Source organism: Salmo salar, chromosome 09 (assembly GCF_965601325.2).
Source record: "Salmo salar chromosome 09, fSalSal1, whole genome shotgun sequence".
In the NCBI taxonomy this organism is placed as follows: domain Eukaryota; kingdom Metazoa; phylum Chordata; class Actinopteri; order Salmoniformes; family Salmonidae; genus Salmo; species Salmo salar.
In genome coordinates, this window is record NC_138299.1 from 69,639,187 (window position 1) to 69,655,206 (window position 16,020).

General features: G+C 39.8%; 2 protein-coding genes across 3 annotated transcripts; one reads left to right on the top strand and one right to left on the bottom strand.

The window, feature by feature from the left end:
- The first annotated feature begins 1,030 nt into the window (after nucleotides 1-1,030).
- LOC106611617 (transcription factor LBX2) lies at nucleotides 1,031-3,357 on the top strand. The gene is made up of 2 exons (XM_014212010.3): nucleotides 1,031-1,951; nucleotides 2,640-3,357. The coding sequence occupies exons 1-2, from the start codon at nucleotides 1,627-1,629 to the stop codon at nucleotides 3,080-3,082; spliced, it is 768 nt and encodes a 255-aa protein (XP_014067485.2). The 5' UTR covers nucleotides 1,031-1,626; the 3' UTR covers nucleotides 3,083-3,357.
- A 6,831-nt stretch (nucleotides 3,358-10,188) lies between these two features.
- Nucleotides 10,189-15,520, bottom strand: LOC106611618 (polycomb group RING finger protein 1). Of its 2 annotated transcripts, none has more exons than XM_045723879.2 (9): nucleotides 15,385-15,520; nucleotides 14,338-14,443; nucleotides 13,389-13,541; nucleotides 13,057-13,128; nucleotides 12,836-12,941; nucleotides 11,699-11,744; nucleotides 11,315-11,398; nucleotides 10,937-11,017; nucleotides 10,189-10,391 (listed from the first exon to the last, which is right to left on the bottom strand). In XM_045723879.2, the coding sequence occupies exons 1-9, from the start codon at nucleotides 15,469-15,471 to the stop codon at nucleotides 10,341-10,343; spliced, it is 786 nt and encodes a 261-aa protein (XP_045579835.1). In that variant the 5' UTR covers nucleotides 15,472-15,520; the 3' UTR covers nucleotides 10,189-10,340. The 2 variants fall into 2 exon arrangements, with proteins under 2 accessions (XP_045579835.1, XP_014067487.1); XM_014212012.3 differs by having other exon boundaries at nucleotides 11,315-11,401.
- Nucleotides 15,521-16,020: the final 500 nt, after the last annotated feature.

Here is a 16,020-nt window from a genome sequence, read left to right on the forward strand (position 1 = left end):
TATACTTGTTAGTGTACAATTCTGAAGTCATTCTGCTCAATGGATAAACAACACACAACCTACCTGCTCCTCGTTGCTGTCGAACTTACCCCTTTTTCATTCTATGATCTACCCTCTTACATGGTATAGCCCTTGCATCATCAGAATTTTTATTCACATCATTAACGAAGGGGAGAGAATGAGAGCGTGACAGTCTTCTGTGTCGCGTCTCTTTACCTGCGAGCTCAACAGATCACAAAGTATTGTTACGCGTCATATTTATCACCATGCTATTCTATACATTTTATGGCGCATTATAGTGTAATTCGACACTGTCCTAAAGTTCACTATTTATCTCCTAATCATTCCCAGGTTGTCTCATTAGCTTCCTATACAGCTAGAATAGATAATAGTATAACTACTTAAAAAATATATATATATAATCCCCGATAACTGATGGGCAAAAAAAAGGTTAAAGGTTAAGGTTTTTGTTGAAGCTGTTCCTCTCCCAAAAGATCCAAAACGTATAAAATCTATAAGCTCACGACAGGAAGGATCACACGTCTATGCTTTGTGCCTGAAACTTAATGAGCATGCTAACATGGAATGTTAATTATAATGCAGGCTTACTTTTGTACAGTTCTAGAAAACAGTTGTCAATAATAGACAATGCACTCAAAACATAATAACACATTAGTAGCCTAATAATAATAATAATAATAATACATATTTGTCACATCACAAAATGGCATATTACTGTACTTGAGTTAGGCCTACCTACTATATTGCTTGCAGGGGGGGATTTCTAAATTAGGCTAATTGTGCAGTGATCAGAGTTTGGTGTACCCTGGTCAAGCTTTTGTGGTTACTAGCACTTACATTTTACACCTAACCCTTTGTCTCCGAATCATAAGTGCTTTCAAATCTCGTATAATTTTTTTATGATTAAGCTACAAATGGTGGCAATACTGAAACTTTTAATGGTCAATTAGACGTACTGTGTACTATAATAATAATACCATTATTCACAAGAATGCTTGTGGCATTGTTTAATGAGCATCAACTCCCTTCCCAGAGAAATACACGGGGAACATGTTGCCTGTGGGAAGGGGGGCGGCAGATGCATAACCATTTCAAGCCATCACCCTCTCCTCAAACATCCCCAAAACTGAGGCGACACTCCTCCTATTCCCGCGTCCAATTAGTTATTTTGGTCTGGCCCTTTAAGACGCAGCAGCGGGTCAGCAAGTAGTGTAGTGTTTCTCTAATTGAACTTCGCCCAATCAACAATAACTCGTTAGCAGTTGCTTGCTTTTTCTTGTTCCTTGAGACAGCTTATTCCTCGCAGGAATCGCCCCCAGCGACTACCCGTTATACTTTCTAAAGATCTTCATGGAACTTCGCAGAGGAACTGTCTCTCTCTGGAAGGGAATACAATTCGGTTGCCTGTGAAACTGCAGCCTACGCCCGAAGCATGGTTATTTTGGAGAAAACATTTCAGACAAGTGAAGTTGCAAGATTCGACTGAAAGTGATAAAAAAAAGTGGGTTGTGAAGACGCGAATCGAAGGAAACACTCGTGGACGTTTAAACTAGCATTTGAATGAAATAATCAGCCTTTGTCAGCAGTAATTCCTTTGGACGGCCGATGACCTCCAGTAAAGACATGAAGGCAGGCTCCGTGTTGCAGTCCAGCAGCGAGGAGAGGAGACGGGGTCCCTTGGACCAGCTTCCACCCCCGGCCAACTCCAACAAGCCACTGACGCCGTTCAGTATTGAGGATATTCTAAACAAACCCTCGGTGAAGAAATCAGTTGCTAATCTCTGTCCACCGAGAGTTATTGAAAAAGTGTCCGGCTCAAACGCAGCAAGGAACGGTATTACCACTCCTTCTTCGCCGTTATGCGCTCTGGAGGAACTAGCCAGCAAAACATTTAAAGGTCTGGAAGTCAGCGTTATACAAGCAGCTGAAGGTAAGGATTTCAATAGACATGACGTTTTAATATTTACATGTACAGATTCAGTTAGTGATTGTATTAACCAAATATGCATAATCTCTAATAGCTATTGTTGATAGCCTATTGGTCGTGTGAACTGTTGTCAAACTTGTGTTTTTTTAAAAGGCATTGCAATAGGCTATGTCTCAAGCTATTGCTAAGCCTAAATTCCCCAAACAATCATGCCTGTGCGATGTAATCTGTCCTTGGCTATTATTTCAGCATTTGAGTTGATTTGTTAGATACTAAACACCAGTATAAGGAAACCTACAATTTATTGGGGTGGCAAAGCAGGCCTCTAAACCGACATTTTCTATTGTGCTTCCTGGTGTATCATTAAATTAAGTTGCAACATTTTATAGGCTGTTTGATTTAGTAGAATTATATTTATTTAGATCCTGATATTGACAGCCATGTTAATCCTAATGATGAATAGGCAATGTAAAACATACATGTCATTCATTTCATATGGCTCTATGGAATGCTGCCCACAAGTTATTACCAAACCATACCCATCACCACAATTGGCCACACAAAAATAGTTTGCATCTGCAACCCTATTAAAAAAAGCCTCAACAACAAAGCTGCTAATCATGGCACACGTTTGTAGACATGTTGTTCTGATATTGTTTTGGAGAGTGACTGTATTTTGGTTTCCCTAAAGGTCGTGAGCATGTGAACGCCTTTGGACAGAGGCAGACCTCAAAAAAGAGGAGAAAGTCCCGGACAGCTTTCACCAACCATCAGATATATGAACTCGAGAAGCGCTTTTTGTACCAGAAATACCTGTCCCCGGCCGACCGAGACCAGATAGCTCAGCAACTGGGGCTAAGCAACGCTCAGGTCATCACCTGGTTTCAGAACAGACGGGCCAAGCTCAAGAGAGACTTGGAAGAGATGAAAGCGGACGTGGAGTCGCTCAAGAAAATACCACCACAAACCCTGCAAAAGCTAGTCACCATGGAAGAAGACATTGACGACCCGCAAGGAAGCATCTCCCCGTCGTCACAAGGACACCGAGCATTTCCACAGTCCCCCTCTTCATCCAGAGATCAAACCACGGACGAATTCTCAGAGGAGGACGAAGAGATTGAGGTGGACGATTGACAGTAGGCCCATGTTTTAAGAAAGGGCATTTTTAACTTTTGCACGGATATTGACGACTGGAGAAGTGAAACTAAAAAAATGAAAGTTTACTTTCTCCTCTTCTCCATTTTAATTTATTAATAGGACTGTAAAGCCTTGTCTGTTTCAATTTCACCAAATTATTATTTGAGGAATAGCCTACATCTTTATTTTAATTGGATATGAAAAATACTTTGTTTTGGTACAGGATCATGACTGCAAAATGTGTATGTACATTTAACGCTGGGGGGGGGGGGGGGGGGGGGGGGGGCAATTATTTAACTTTTCATCCACATTCAGCTGCTAAAGGACATATCTACCAAAAACTCGAATGTGCCCAAGGTTAGGCCCACGTCTTCTACAAAATGCCCATAACTGAAGAAAAAAAACCGAAATGGGTTAGATTAAAATTGGGGTCTAGGATATGTATCGATCTTGATGTAGGCTATATTTCATTAAAAAAAAGAAATGCCAATAGCAGTCATGTAAAAAGCCATGATCATTATCCTGTTGCAGACATATCGCCAAATTTTTTACATGCATAAGTTAGGCTATGTATATTAAATCAATAACTAAACATCATATGCCTAATTTTATTGTACCATTCTATTTAACCAGCATTATGTAAATAAAGGGTATGATATTTCATGTTATCTGTGTCTCGATGTGGATCGGTTTAACCTACAATTTGTGAGAATACAATAAGGCAACAGTATCATGAACATTTATCTAGAACGCAATATTGTTTTACTTCTGGTAACATCAAAGTATTGGTTAGGCCTAGCACACCGGATTTGTTCCACTGAAAATCCTTCTGTTGACAGAAGGCCTACTCTACTGGTCGTTGGGCGTAAAGTGGCTCAATTAGCGGTAGTTAAACAAGTTCTTCATTTTTACTCCTTTAACAGTTGTCACAAGATGGTAAGGACCCGGGGCTGCGTAAAAAAAAAAAAAAGGTTGCGAGCACTCCACTGCCATATGGTTTCTGAATCGTCTAACACAAACTAGTCAACATGATTGATTAGGTTAACCCGTCTCACCGTACATAAAGTTTTCACTGAGCCGGCAGCAATAATGGGACGCATCTGCGCCTCTGAATACCAATTTAGAAAAACGACCATGAATAGCAATAGATTGGCATGGGGGTCCTAATGAATACATCTCAATAGGAGGCAGTGGAAATAGGAGGGTTGTTGTCTTTCTCCCCTGCATCCTTGTTGTTCCAACTGCAGTCTGCTTGAATAACTTTCGGTCCATATGTAACACTTGTAACCAGATGAAGGGGGCTTCTTCAGACAGGGAGAAGACGGAACGCCAGTGCGCACAATTGGTGTAATCGCTTGGAATCATTGGGGTTGAAAAGTCAACTCGATTTTTATAGGTGCATTGTGGAGCGGCTCTGCCAGAATAGGCCAGATAGGCCAATAGTTTTTTTTCCGGCTTGGGTAAAGAAGTGTGACCCACAACGCGATGTACGGCATCTGATCCACTGCTTGCATCATATGTTCTCTCTTATTTTGAAGGGGAAAGTATTTTGCGGTCTACAAAAACAATGTTAGATAAGCTTTATTACAAATCAATAAATTGTACATAAGTGTGTATGTGGCCAATAAAACCAAGTATTCGTTTAGAAAATTATGAATATTATAGAGACTGTTATCACAACATTACCTTAGTCTACCCACGTTAAAGCAACGACTTTCATTTGACGTTTTTCATACACAAAAATAGTACCACGAGCGGGCGGCTGGGAATTCTGCAATTTAATATTCTCTCAAACGAAATGGTATAAGGTTATGCAGTGTTTGAGACAACGTCTGTTACAAATGCTCAGATGTGATATTTCATTAATCCTTTTATTTAATCAAACCTGTGTCTATCAAGCTTTTCAATAATACTAATATTAAATAACCATAGCAATACTTATTACTAGTATCGATGAACAGGCTATTTTGTGCTCAACTGGTCAAGGGCACTTTACATTGTGCCTCTATAATACCTATGTATTAACATAGTTGTTACATTGGTAGGTACAGTAATTACAGTAGAGGTACACTGTTAAAGTACTTAAGCTTACAACTGTTTTACCTGGTTGTGGCATGCAAATAAACACTAATGCAGAGTGACAAATGAGTGATCTAAAATTGTAATTAAACGGAAGTGGTTTAGCCACATTTACTTGTTTTTTAGACTTACAAATCCAATGCAAGTAAGGGAGATTACCATCCCACGGCCCATGATGACTTTGGCGCCAACACCACTGCGCTTGATTGTTAAAATGTATTCAAAGATGCACAATTTATGTAGTAGGCTATGTACTTCTGTTGATATTGGTTGAGGTGGTGCTTTATGGTATTTACTTGGAGATTGGTAACACTGTATTTTTACTTAAATTACTTCAAAGAATTCGACACAAGTGGTAACTGTGATACCAAATGGTGCATGTTTTAGTGAATCCAAAAAACAAACATTATAGCATTAGCATATTCACCATAATTTAAGTAAATAACTGGTCATTTCTTTAGCATACTGTACTATTGGATATGTTATTTCTTGACATGCAGTCTTAGTTATTACATGAAAATATGCCCTTTGTTATAATACAGATACCCATCAGTTGGTTTAAAGCCCAAATATACTGTGCTACAAAAGATGACATGGAATATGGTGTCAACACAGGGCATGACTGAATAACATTGAGACTCTCAAATGGCACAAATCTCCCTGCATAATTGTTGAGTCACACTAGAAAGTCAGGTGGCAAAAGTTAATTATTCTATATTATTCTGTAGTCAAGCAACTCCATAGCTCCACTAATAATGTCCCTCAAAGATTGCCTGTCAACCTAAAAGTAATGAATGAATGAAGTCTGCCACCTAGTGTTGCTTAGTGGGATGTTATCACTTGCAATAGAGCACAACAGCTTGTTGTCCTAAAAACCGGACAGGAGTTACCTCTGGTTTGTTCAGCCATTCCTATGGGGGAAATGAAATGGGGAAAATAATGGGGTTTTGGGATAATCGCCAAAAATAAGGTCAACACAGGCTTAGGAGATCTTATGTTTTGTTCCATGAGATGTCAGTCAGTTAAATATGACCTTTATGAATTATGAAGCCTTTGTCTTTTAGCTTGTTTTGAGTACATGCATGTTTGAAAATTCAAATTGACTTTAGATGAAGATTCTCAGAGCAAAACAAGATCTAAGCCTGTGTTTACTACAGACCACATTTTCACCCCAAAAAACAATGTCCCCATACACTTTGACCAACGAGCCAGGCCGGAGTTAGTGCCTACAAAAAGACACCATTACTATTGCTCTGTATGAAGGAAGAACATCAGGCATAAAAGTCTCACTGACAATCATTAAAACAAAAAGCTATCTAATAGGAGATTTGGTTATGGCTTTGAGTACAGTGCATTACTGATTTAACTCAGATGGGCTGAGCTAGCACTGATGCCCAATGCAGGCATGGCTATTAGAGATTTTGGCCATTAGCTATTCCTATACAAGCAAGACTTATCAGCAAAAACCGTGAGGGGGCAAAAAAAAAAAAAATGCATCAAGAGGTATGTACAGCTAGGCCATCAAAGTACCACACTGCATGAAGTACGGTATAGGTGCTTCCACGAACACGATTTACAAAAATGTAGAGTTCTTCAGTGTTAGTTTTGCAATACTCCCATTTGATCATTCCAGACTTGGCCCACTGAACTCAATTAAACTAACAGTTGAAGTCGGAAGTTTACAAACACTTAGGTTGGAGTATTTAAAACTAGTTTTTCAACCACTTCACAAATTTCTTGTTAACAAACAATAGTTTTGGCAAGTCGGTTAGGACTTCTACTTTATGCATGACACAAGTACATTTTCCAACAATTGTTTACAGATTATTTCATTTAAATCACAATTCCAGTGGGTCAGAAGTTTACATTCACTAAGTTCACACTTTAAACAGCATGGAAAATTTCAGAAAAGGATGTCACGGCTTTAGAACCTTATGATTGACTCAAATTATGTCAATTAGCCTATTGGAGGTGTACCTGTGGATGTATTTCAAGGCCTACCTTCAGAGCCTCTTTGCTTGACATCATGGGAAATCAAAAGAAATCAGCCAAGTCCTCAGAAAAACAATTGTAGACCTCCAAGTCTGGTTCATCCTTGGGAGCAATTTCCAAAGGCCTGAAGGTACCACGTTCATCTGTACAAACAATAGTACGCAAATCAATCCCAGAACAACAGCAAAGGACCTTGTGAAGATGCTGGAGGATACAGGTACAAAAGTATTTATATCCACAGTAAAACAAGTCCTATAATCGACATAACCTGAAAGGCCGCTCAGCAAGGAAGAAGCCACTGCTCCAAAACTGCCATAAAAAAAGCCGGACTACGGTTTGCAACTGCACATGGGGACAAAAATCATAGTTTTTTGGAGAAATGTCCTCTGGTCTGATAAAACAAAAATATAACTGTTTGTCCATAATGACAATCGTTATGTTTGAGGAAAAAGGGGGAGGCATGCAATGCAAAGAACACCATCCCAACCGTGAAGCACGGGGGTGGCAGCATCATGTTGTGGGGGTGCTTTGCTGCAGGAGGGACTGGTGCACTTCACAAAATAGATGGCATCATGAGGGCGGAAAATTATGTGGATATATTGAAGCAACATCTCAAGACATCAGTCAGGAAGTTAAAGCTAATTCACAAATGGGTCTTCCAAATGGACAATGACCCCAAGCATACTTCCAAAGGTGTGGCAAAATGGTTTAACGAGAACAAAGTCAAGGTATTGGAGTGGCCATCACAAAGCCCTGACCTTAATCCTATAGAAAATGTGTGGGCAGAACTGAAAAAGCATGTGCAACCAAGGAGGCCTACAAACCTGACTCAATTACACCAGCTCTGTCAGGAGGAATGGGCCAAAATTCATCCAACTTATTGTGGGAAGCTTGTGGAAGGCTATCCAAAACGTTTGACCCAGGTTAAACAATTTAAAGGCAATGCAACCAAATACTAATTGAGTGTATGTAAACTTCTGACCCACTGGGAATGTGACAAAAGAAATAAAACATTCTCTGCTATTATTCTGACATTTCACATTCTTAAAATAAAGTGGTGATCCTAACTGACCTAAGACAGGGAATTTGTACTAGGATTAAATGCCAGGAATTGTGAAACTGAGTTTAAATGTCTTTGGCTAAGGTGTATGTAAACTTCAACAGTATTTGTTATCAACTTATACAGTGCATTCGGTAAGTATTCAGAACCCTTGACTTTTTCCACATTTTGTTACGTTAACAGCTTATTCTAAAATTGCTTACAATCACCCCCACCCTCAATCTACACACAACACCACATAATGACAAAGCAAAAACAGGTTTTTAGAAATATTTGCACATTTAAATAAATCCCCTGAATACTAATATAAATACATTAGTATTCAGACCCTTTACTCAGCACTTTGAAGTACCTTTGGCAGCAATTACAGCCTCAAGTTCTCCTGGGTATGACGCTGCAAGCTTGGCACACCTGTATTTGCGGAGTTTCTCCCATTCTTCTCTGCAGATCCTCTCAAGCTCTGTCAGGTTGGATGGGGAGCGTCACTGCACAGCTATTTTCAGGTCTGTAAGTCTCGCTCTGACTGGGCTACTCAGGACATTCAGAAACGTGTCCCGAAACCACTCCTGCGTTGACTTGGCTGTGTGCTTAGGGTAGTTGTCCTGTTGGAAGGTGAACCTTCACCCCAGTCTAAGGTCCTGAGCGCTCTGGAGCAAGTTTTCATCAAGGATCCCTCTGTACTTTGCTCCGTTCATCTCTACCTCCATCCTGACTAGTCACTCAGTCCCTGCCACTGAAAAACATCCCCCCACAGCATGATGCTGCCACAACAATGCTTCATCATAGGGATGGTGCCAGGTTTCCACCAGACGTGACACTTCGACTTCAGGCCAAAGAGTTGGTTTCATCAGACAAGAGAATCTTGTTTGTCATTGTCTCAGAGTCCTTTAGGTACCTTTTGGCAAGCTCCAAGTGGGCTATCATGTGCCTTTTACTGAGGAGTGGCTTCTGTCTGGCCACTCTACCATAAAGGCCTTATTGGTGGAGTGCTACAGAGATGGGAGAACCTTCCAGAAGGACACTATCCCCACAGAGGAACTCTGGAGCTCTGTCAGAGTGATCATCAGGTTCTTGGTCACCTCCCTGACCAAGGCCCTTCTCAGCCAATTGCTCAGCTCTAGGAAGAGTCTTGGTGGTTCCAAACTTCCAATGAAGAATGATGGAGGCCACTGTGTTCTTCGGGACCTTGACTGCTGCAGAAATGTTTTGGTACCCTTCCCCAGATCTGTGCCTCGACGCAATCCTGTCTCGGGGCTCTACAGACAATTCCTTCGACCTATGGCTTGGTTTTTGCACTGACATGCACTGTCAACTGTGGGGCCTTATATAGACAGGTGTGTGCCTTTCCAAATCATGTTCAATCAATTGAATTTACCACAGGTGGAGTCCAAGTTGTAGAAACATATCAAGGATGATCAATGGAAACAGGATGCACTGGAACTCAATTGAGTCTCAAAGCAACGTGTCTGAATAGTTATGTAAATAAGGTTATTTTGAATACATTTGCCAAAATGTCTAAACCTGTTTTCGCTTTGTCATTATGGGGTTGTGTGTAGATTGATGAGGGGGGGAAAAAAATATTGAATACATTTTAGAATAAGGCTGTAATGTAACAAAATGTGGAAAAAGTCAAGGGGTCTGAATACTTTCCGAATGCACTGTAGATTACAATTTTTGTACAGTTAATTTTCTGGTCTATAAAGCACTGTAAAACATGGTGTACATACTTCTGCTCCTCTAATTATATTCACTACTAAAGCATCAATGCTATTATGTTAGGTTTTATCTTACATAACTACCAAGATTAGTAGCTTTTAAAATGAATTGAGATATTACTGCTTGGTTCATTGATGGTTGCATCCATTCTTTCATTCCATTTTGATGTTGGCTTGATGGCTTCCCATAATTGAATACAGTTTCTGTTGTAAGTGCAGTGCAAATCTCCAGAAATTATCATAAAGAACTCTGCACATTTGTCCACTATTTTCCACTATTTATTTTAGAAAAAAAATACAAAGAGGAAAATACGCATATGTACACAAACACTATTAAAATATACTATATATTAAACAAAATATATACAGCTGCTGAGGTCATTAAAAAGGGGGGGGGGGGGGGGGAATCCTATCTTGTCCTTTTGTCCTTGATCGTGTAGTGAAGGACCAACGGTTGAGCCTGCAATAAAAATACCCAATTAATTACAACTAAATTGATCCCACATAAACATTAAATCAAACTAACACAATTCTGAAGAAACTCCCAAATCAATTATAACCCGATGACAAGATTTGAGGTAAGTCCCCCCAAAAAAATTGCATTGCGATTAAGCATATTTGGATTTACTAAGGAAAGTGTAGTGAGAAATGAATCAGTGTCAGCATGATAGTTTAAATATGCACTCGTATGTTTGTCATTATTCAGCGAGATTATTTGTTCTCTTATCCCGCAAACACAAACTCCTTGATTGAATAGGGCCTACAGTTTGCTAAGTAACAAAATAACTTCTTGTGCCAGAGAACGTTTGAGTAAAATTGCCATAGATATCGCATCATTTGAAGTCACTACAGAATATTGATACCGAATATTATTTCCTTAATCTGACACAGTCCTGTTTCTACCACAGTAGTTTTTTTCTAAATGACTGTCCAAATGGGAAAAGCCGGTTCAAGTGTAAAGGAATTCAGTATGAAAATGTTTGGCTAAACATGAGAGCACTGTACCTTGCCAAACCAGTGAGAGAGCCACAGCCTTTTCATGGTCATGTGATCTGGAAGGAACTCATTATTGAAAAACATCTGGACCTGTGGAGCAATGGAGACCACAAAACATAACTGGTCCTGGGTGAACTGTACAATGGCACTCAAGTCTCTGAAACACTCACAAGCTGACACAAAATGTGCTAAACTTGTGTATAATATTCAAAGCACTCGGATAATCTGTTGTTGCAACTTTGTTCAGTTTTCTAACAGGCTAAAACATATATATTTTTTTTAATCATAGGATGTGGTTCCTGTGTTTGAGTGTTTACAAAAAGTGCACACTGCACATTGGGCTGAAATGGCCCTCTTAAATGTAGTCTTGCTAGAGGGTAGACTGACCTGGTGCTTCTCCACATTCAGTCGATGACACAGCACTTTACGCAGGTGTCTCACCTCGGCTCGGACCGAGCAGCGCACAAACTTCTGCTGCAGAGATGAGGCAGAGAAACATTTCCACAACATTACTACAACTCCGATTCCGCTCTTCAACACAAGTATGATTCCAAATTATTACGTAAATAAACAGAAATACCAAAACATTTGTTGGCAATTCTAGTAAGGACTGACAGACACACTCAAATTAAAAACATAATTGCAACAGCAATTGACACTTAACAGAAGCATTGTTTATGGAGACCTCTGTTTTTCATCTCAATCCAAACAGAACACTGCACGTTAAACCAACAGAGACCTCTGGTGGTAGGATGCAGGTCCATTACCCACCTGAAGAGTCAGTTTGGGCTTATCTTTTTTTCCAGACAGAGATAAACTGCAGGGACGAGAGAATACATGATTAAGCATGACACACAGGGATTTTAAGGGGCATTTTGTAATAGAAACCCATCTGAATGCAACCAATGTGTAGGCTAAGGATTTTTTTTAGGAGTGCCCACTGCCGATATGGAAGCGACAATGATTATTGAGCTATCTAAGGAGGAAGAATAATAGTCTACAAAGTGAATGTTGGATCCTTGCGCAATGTCTCCCTCCGTCTCTGTGTCTTGTCAACATAGCCGCGGGAAGTTGTTTGGAGGTAGGGCCCGTCATTTTTTTTAAACCTGTGCTACAGATGGCTATATTGGTCCGCTAATACAAGACTAGTAAAGGCCCAGAGAAATACTTTTGTGAGAGGAAAAAATAAATAAAAACATCCCACAACTATGCTTGTCAATATGCTCTATTTAAGTGTCACTTCATTTTCCCACTTCTTTATGCCTCCATCCTTGGTACAGTAGCCAACCAGCTAGCTTGCTTGCTTTGCACTAGTTTAACATTTAGCTGGCTACTTGACCAGACATTAGGTTAGAGGAAGCAAGATTACTTTATCTAAATACTCCTCCTCGGTGGACTGTACATTTCTGTAAATTATTTTTATTTTATTAGGGAGATAATTCTAGCAAAATGTCATAAAATATATGAATACTTCTCCCCCTGTCATGGACTCACTGGAGTGGTAAAGTCTGCAGGCCAGTACCAGTTCAAGCAATGTTGCAAGTTTGTGTGTGTGAGCAAGAGTGAGAAACAGACCGGCAGAGGAGAAAGGCAGAGTAAAGAGATGCAATTGAAAGACAACCTGAACCAATTTTCATGCAGAGCCAATGTGATTTTTAGAGGATATTTCTTTTTCATTAGGATATATTCTGGGTCAACAATGTTTTTAATTGTTGGCTTTTATGTATTTTGAAAATGGACAAAATATGTCAATTACCAGCTAGAGGAAACACTGATTGGGGATATAGAACCAAAAGACTGAACTTCGACACTTAAGTCTAACAGTGATAATCCACCACTTGAAATATAATTTGTTTACAGTCCAGTGGTCTGCGAATAGTTTTGTCAAGGCATGACACGAAAGCTTACCTTTGCCTCTCTAGACAAAGCGAGACCTGCTCGTCATATCTGTAAAAGTGGGCCTTGGAATGGTCAAAGGTGGTGAAAGGTAATCCTGTAGCATCTGGTATGGAGTCTAGGGGTGACACACACAGATACCATTTCAAATTAATAACATATGACATTGGGGGAAAAGCTGTATATTCACAAAATGTGAAATGTTGTATTTTTTTTTTCCTGTAAAGGCTTACCTTCTCCAGAGAGTTGGACAACTCTCTCAAGCCCACGCGACTGATAGAATTCTTTTATTCGCTTGTCCTCACCTGTTTTCAAAGAACAGAAAACAAAGGACCCTAGAATAAGGCCTTTCACATACAAAATCAACCCACGCTAAATGGCTAACAATGTAATGCAGCTTCCTCCTGAAGTTTAACTAAAGCTGTTCCAATTAGGAGTTGAGAGCTATTTTCTCTCCAAAGTACACAGGATAAATAGCGACTGTTCTTTATTCGACTTGTGAAACATCAAAACCAATACTAAAGTACTATGTAACAAAAATGAGAACAAGTATTAGCCTACTTACTTTCTTGAAGTCCTGGAACCAGTTTGTAGACAATGTCTTGCATCACTCTATCCAATTTCAGGTTCAGTAAAGGCTGTGTTTCGTGGATCTTTATGTTGCACATTGGACAATACTTGCTGGTTTGGAGGTATTTCACAATACAACTTTTACAGACTGAAATAGAAGCAGAAGAGACATTAACCATTAATGTTATTTAATAATAACATTAAAATGTACTATACAACTGTATGCATTCACAGGCAATAAGTAGGCTAGGACCAATGATTAATATATACACTAGATGACTGACATGAAGCGCTGTTATGAAGCCACTGCACCTCCATCTAGCACTCCCTCACCATTGTAAAACATTTTGAATTCTATAGAAATGCATTTGTTAATGTTTACATTCATTTTTGCCACATTTATTCTATTACAGACACCTTAATCCATACTTACGTGAGCCATCCTTAAAGTATAATTTTTGTAAAGTTCTAATGTTACTGTCCCCACTGCAACAACAAATACTTAAAGGGATAGTTCGGGATTGGATACCATTTGTATGTTTCAGGGTCCAGTATGAAGGAAGTTAATAGTAGTTGCAGTAACGGCTGGAAGTCTATGGCCATCTTCAGCGCAATGGCTGAGGCTAGTTAGTATTGGCTTGCGAAAATGCCTCCAACTTCCTTCATACTTGAAACAGAGACATCAAAATGGTGTCCACAAGTTCATGGGACTCTGGGGAAGTAAATAACATCTAGAAGTATCCCTTTAATTGTTTCAAGGACAAAATGTAATTTATTTAATGTAAATACTGTATAATTCCATTAATTCCTATGCAGGACAACTTCTTCTGGAGAGTGCCAATAAGGCATCAGTAATCCAGGGTTTATACACGTCTGTAACAGTTTGCCCATTTCTCAGAGGGCAAGAAGCCAAAACATTGAAAACACAGGCTGGGCCCACTTACATGTATGCAGACACTCTGTAATAGTTGTGGCATCGATGAAGTACCCAGCACAGAGATAGCACACTATGTGCTCGTTCAGGTCTTTGATCTTCAACTTGACTTCCTCCTTCAACAATAATAAGTTGCTATTGAAATCTCGAGTAGAAAGTATACCTGCATTTTCTAGATTTTTTTTCCTGAGCAGCAACAATGTACCATTAATGTCAAAAACAAGCTAGAATGTTTACATTCTAGAGTAGACAAAATGATGAGTTCATTCGAATAACAATATGATGATTGCTCTTTTCCACTAGGTTGATATTTCTAACTTTGGGGATTTGTTTCGCATTGTTAGTTCTTACTGAACTGTTGGAGCTAGAAACATAGGCATTTCGCTGGACCTGCGATAACATCTGCAAAATATGTGTAGTATGTAACCAATCACACACACACACACACACACATATATATAAGCAGGTTGGCGTGTCAGGTGTCTGCAACATTGTAGCGGAGTAAGCAGAGTATCTATTATGCTAACATAAGCTAACACAATGTCAATAATAACAGGGTAGAATCTATACGTTCTTTATTTGTAAGTTATCGCTAGCAACCCAGTACGCTACACATGGAATTGCAAATAAAAGGACACAGGTAAGACACATATTAGTCACTTTACAAGCAAGGTTCGATAAGTCCGTCACCAGAAGCTAGCTAGCCTAGCAAACACAATTAGCTAGTTACCTATAAACTAATTTTCATTCATCCAAAACGCAAATGCGTCTTTTAACTAATAGTGTAGACCGTTACAGGTGTGAAACCGGGGAGTTAACGGTACACATTTGCACGAAGGACCTTGCAGTAGCTGCCCAGAAAACACGGGTAGACTCTTCCACACACGCCTGCGCACACGTAGGCAGCTCTCTCTCCATCACTTTGGTGACAGGAGGAAGCGCTCGCATTGCTGCTTTTCCTCGTCGTAGTTATGTAGCTAGATTCAGCTCTAATTAACTTAAACAATTCTTACTGGTCTTGTCGCGTCTATAGAGTCCGAAACTAATTTGTACCTACCTCATTTCGTAAAGGGTCGAGCTTATATACGGACTGGAATTGATTTCTTAGCCGCATAGCTATCGCCATTGGCCCTTGCTCCGCCATCTTTAAAAATGCTGCTTATTTCCGGGTGGAAGAGCATCAAAGATGGTGGATTTATGAAGATGTCCCACTCAGGCCGTTTACCACTGGGCGACTTCCATTATGCTGAGCTGCAGGGCACGGGTCTATGGCCTGTGACGCGAAAGGGCAAAAGCGGTGAGGGAGGAGCGCCCTTCTAAAACCGAACAGAAATCTGCGCCGCTCGGACATATTGTCAACCAGGCTGCATGGTGGATAGTCCAGAAACAACATATATATCTTTTTAATAAAATATAGCTTATGGTTGAATTTTCATTGGGAATCCAAATAAAGCCTTTTTTTGCTTGGGAAAACACAGAATCGTACTCATTACACAACCGCTTAGTTACGTCCAGGGACAGACTGGGACAACAATTCGTTTTTCTCAACTTTTACTGTACCTATGACTGGCGAAACATGATTTTTAACAGCTCGTTTTAACCAGCTCATGTTTAAGACAAATACAACATGTAAAAACTGTCTGTTTCCTCCCTGTTGTGCTGTCTATCTCTGCTGTCACTCTGTCTCTGCTTC

Coding starts and splice junctions, on each gene's coding strand:
- LOC106611617 (XM_014212010.3), top strand. CDS start 1,627: ATGACCTCCAGTAAAGACATGAAGGCAGGCTCCGTGTTGCAGTCCAGC. Junction 1,952..2,639: donor CGTTATACAAGCAGCTGAAG/GTAAGGATTTCA, acceptor GTTTCCCTAAAG/GTCGTGAGCATGTGAACGCC.
- LOC106611618 (XM_014212012.3), bottom strand. CDS start 15,471: ATGGCGGAGCAAGGGCCAATGGCGATAGCTATGCGGCTAAGAAATCAA. Junction 14,444..15,384: donor TCGACCCTTTACGAAATGAG/GTAGGTACAAAT, acceptor TTATTGTTGAAG/GAGGAAGTCAAGTTGAAGAT. Junction 11,402..11,698: donor AGCCCAAACTGACTCTTCAG/GTGGGTAATGGA, acceptor TCATCTCTGCAG/CAGAAGTTTGTGCGCTGCTC.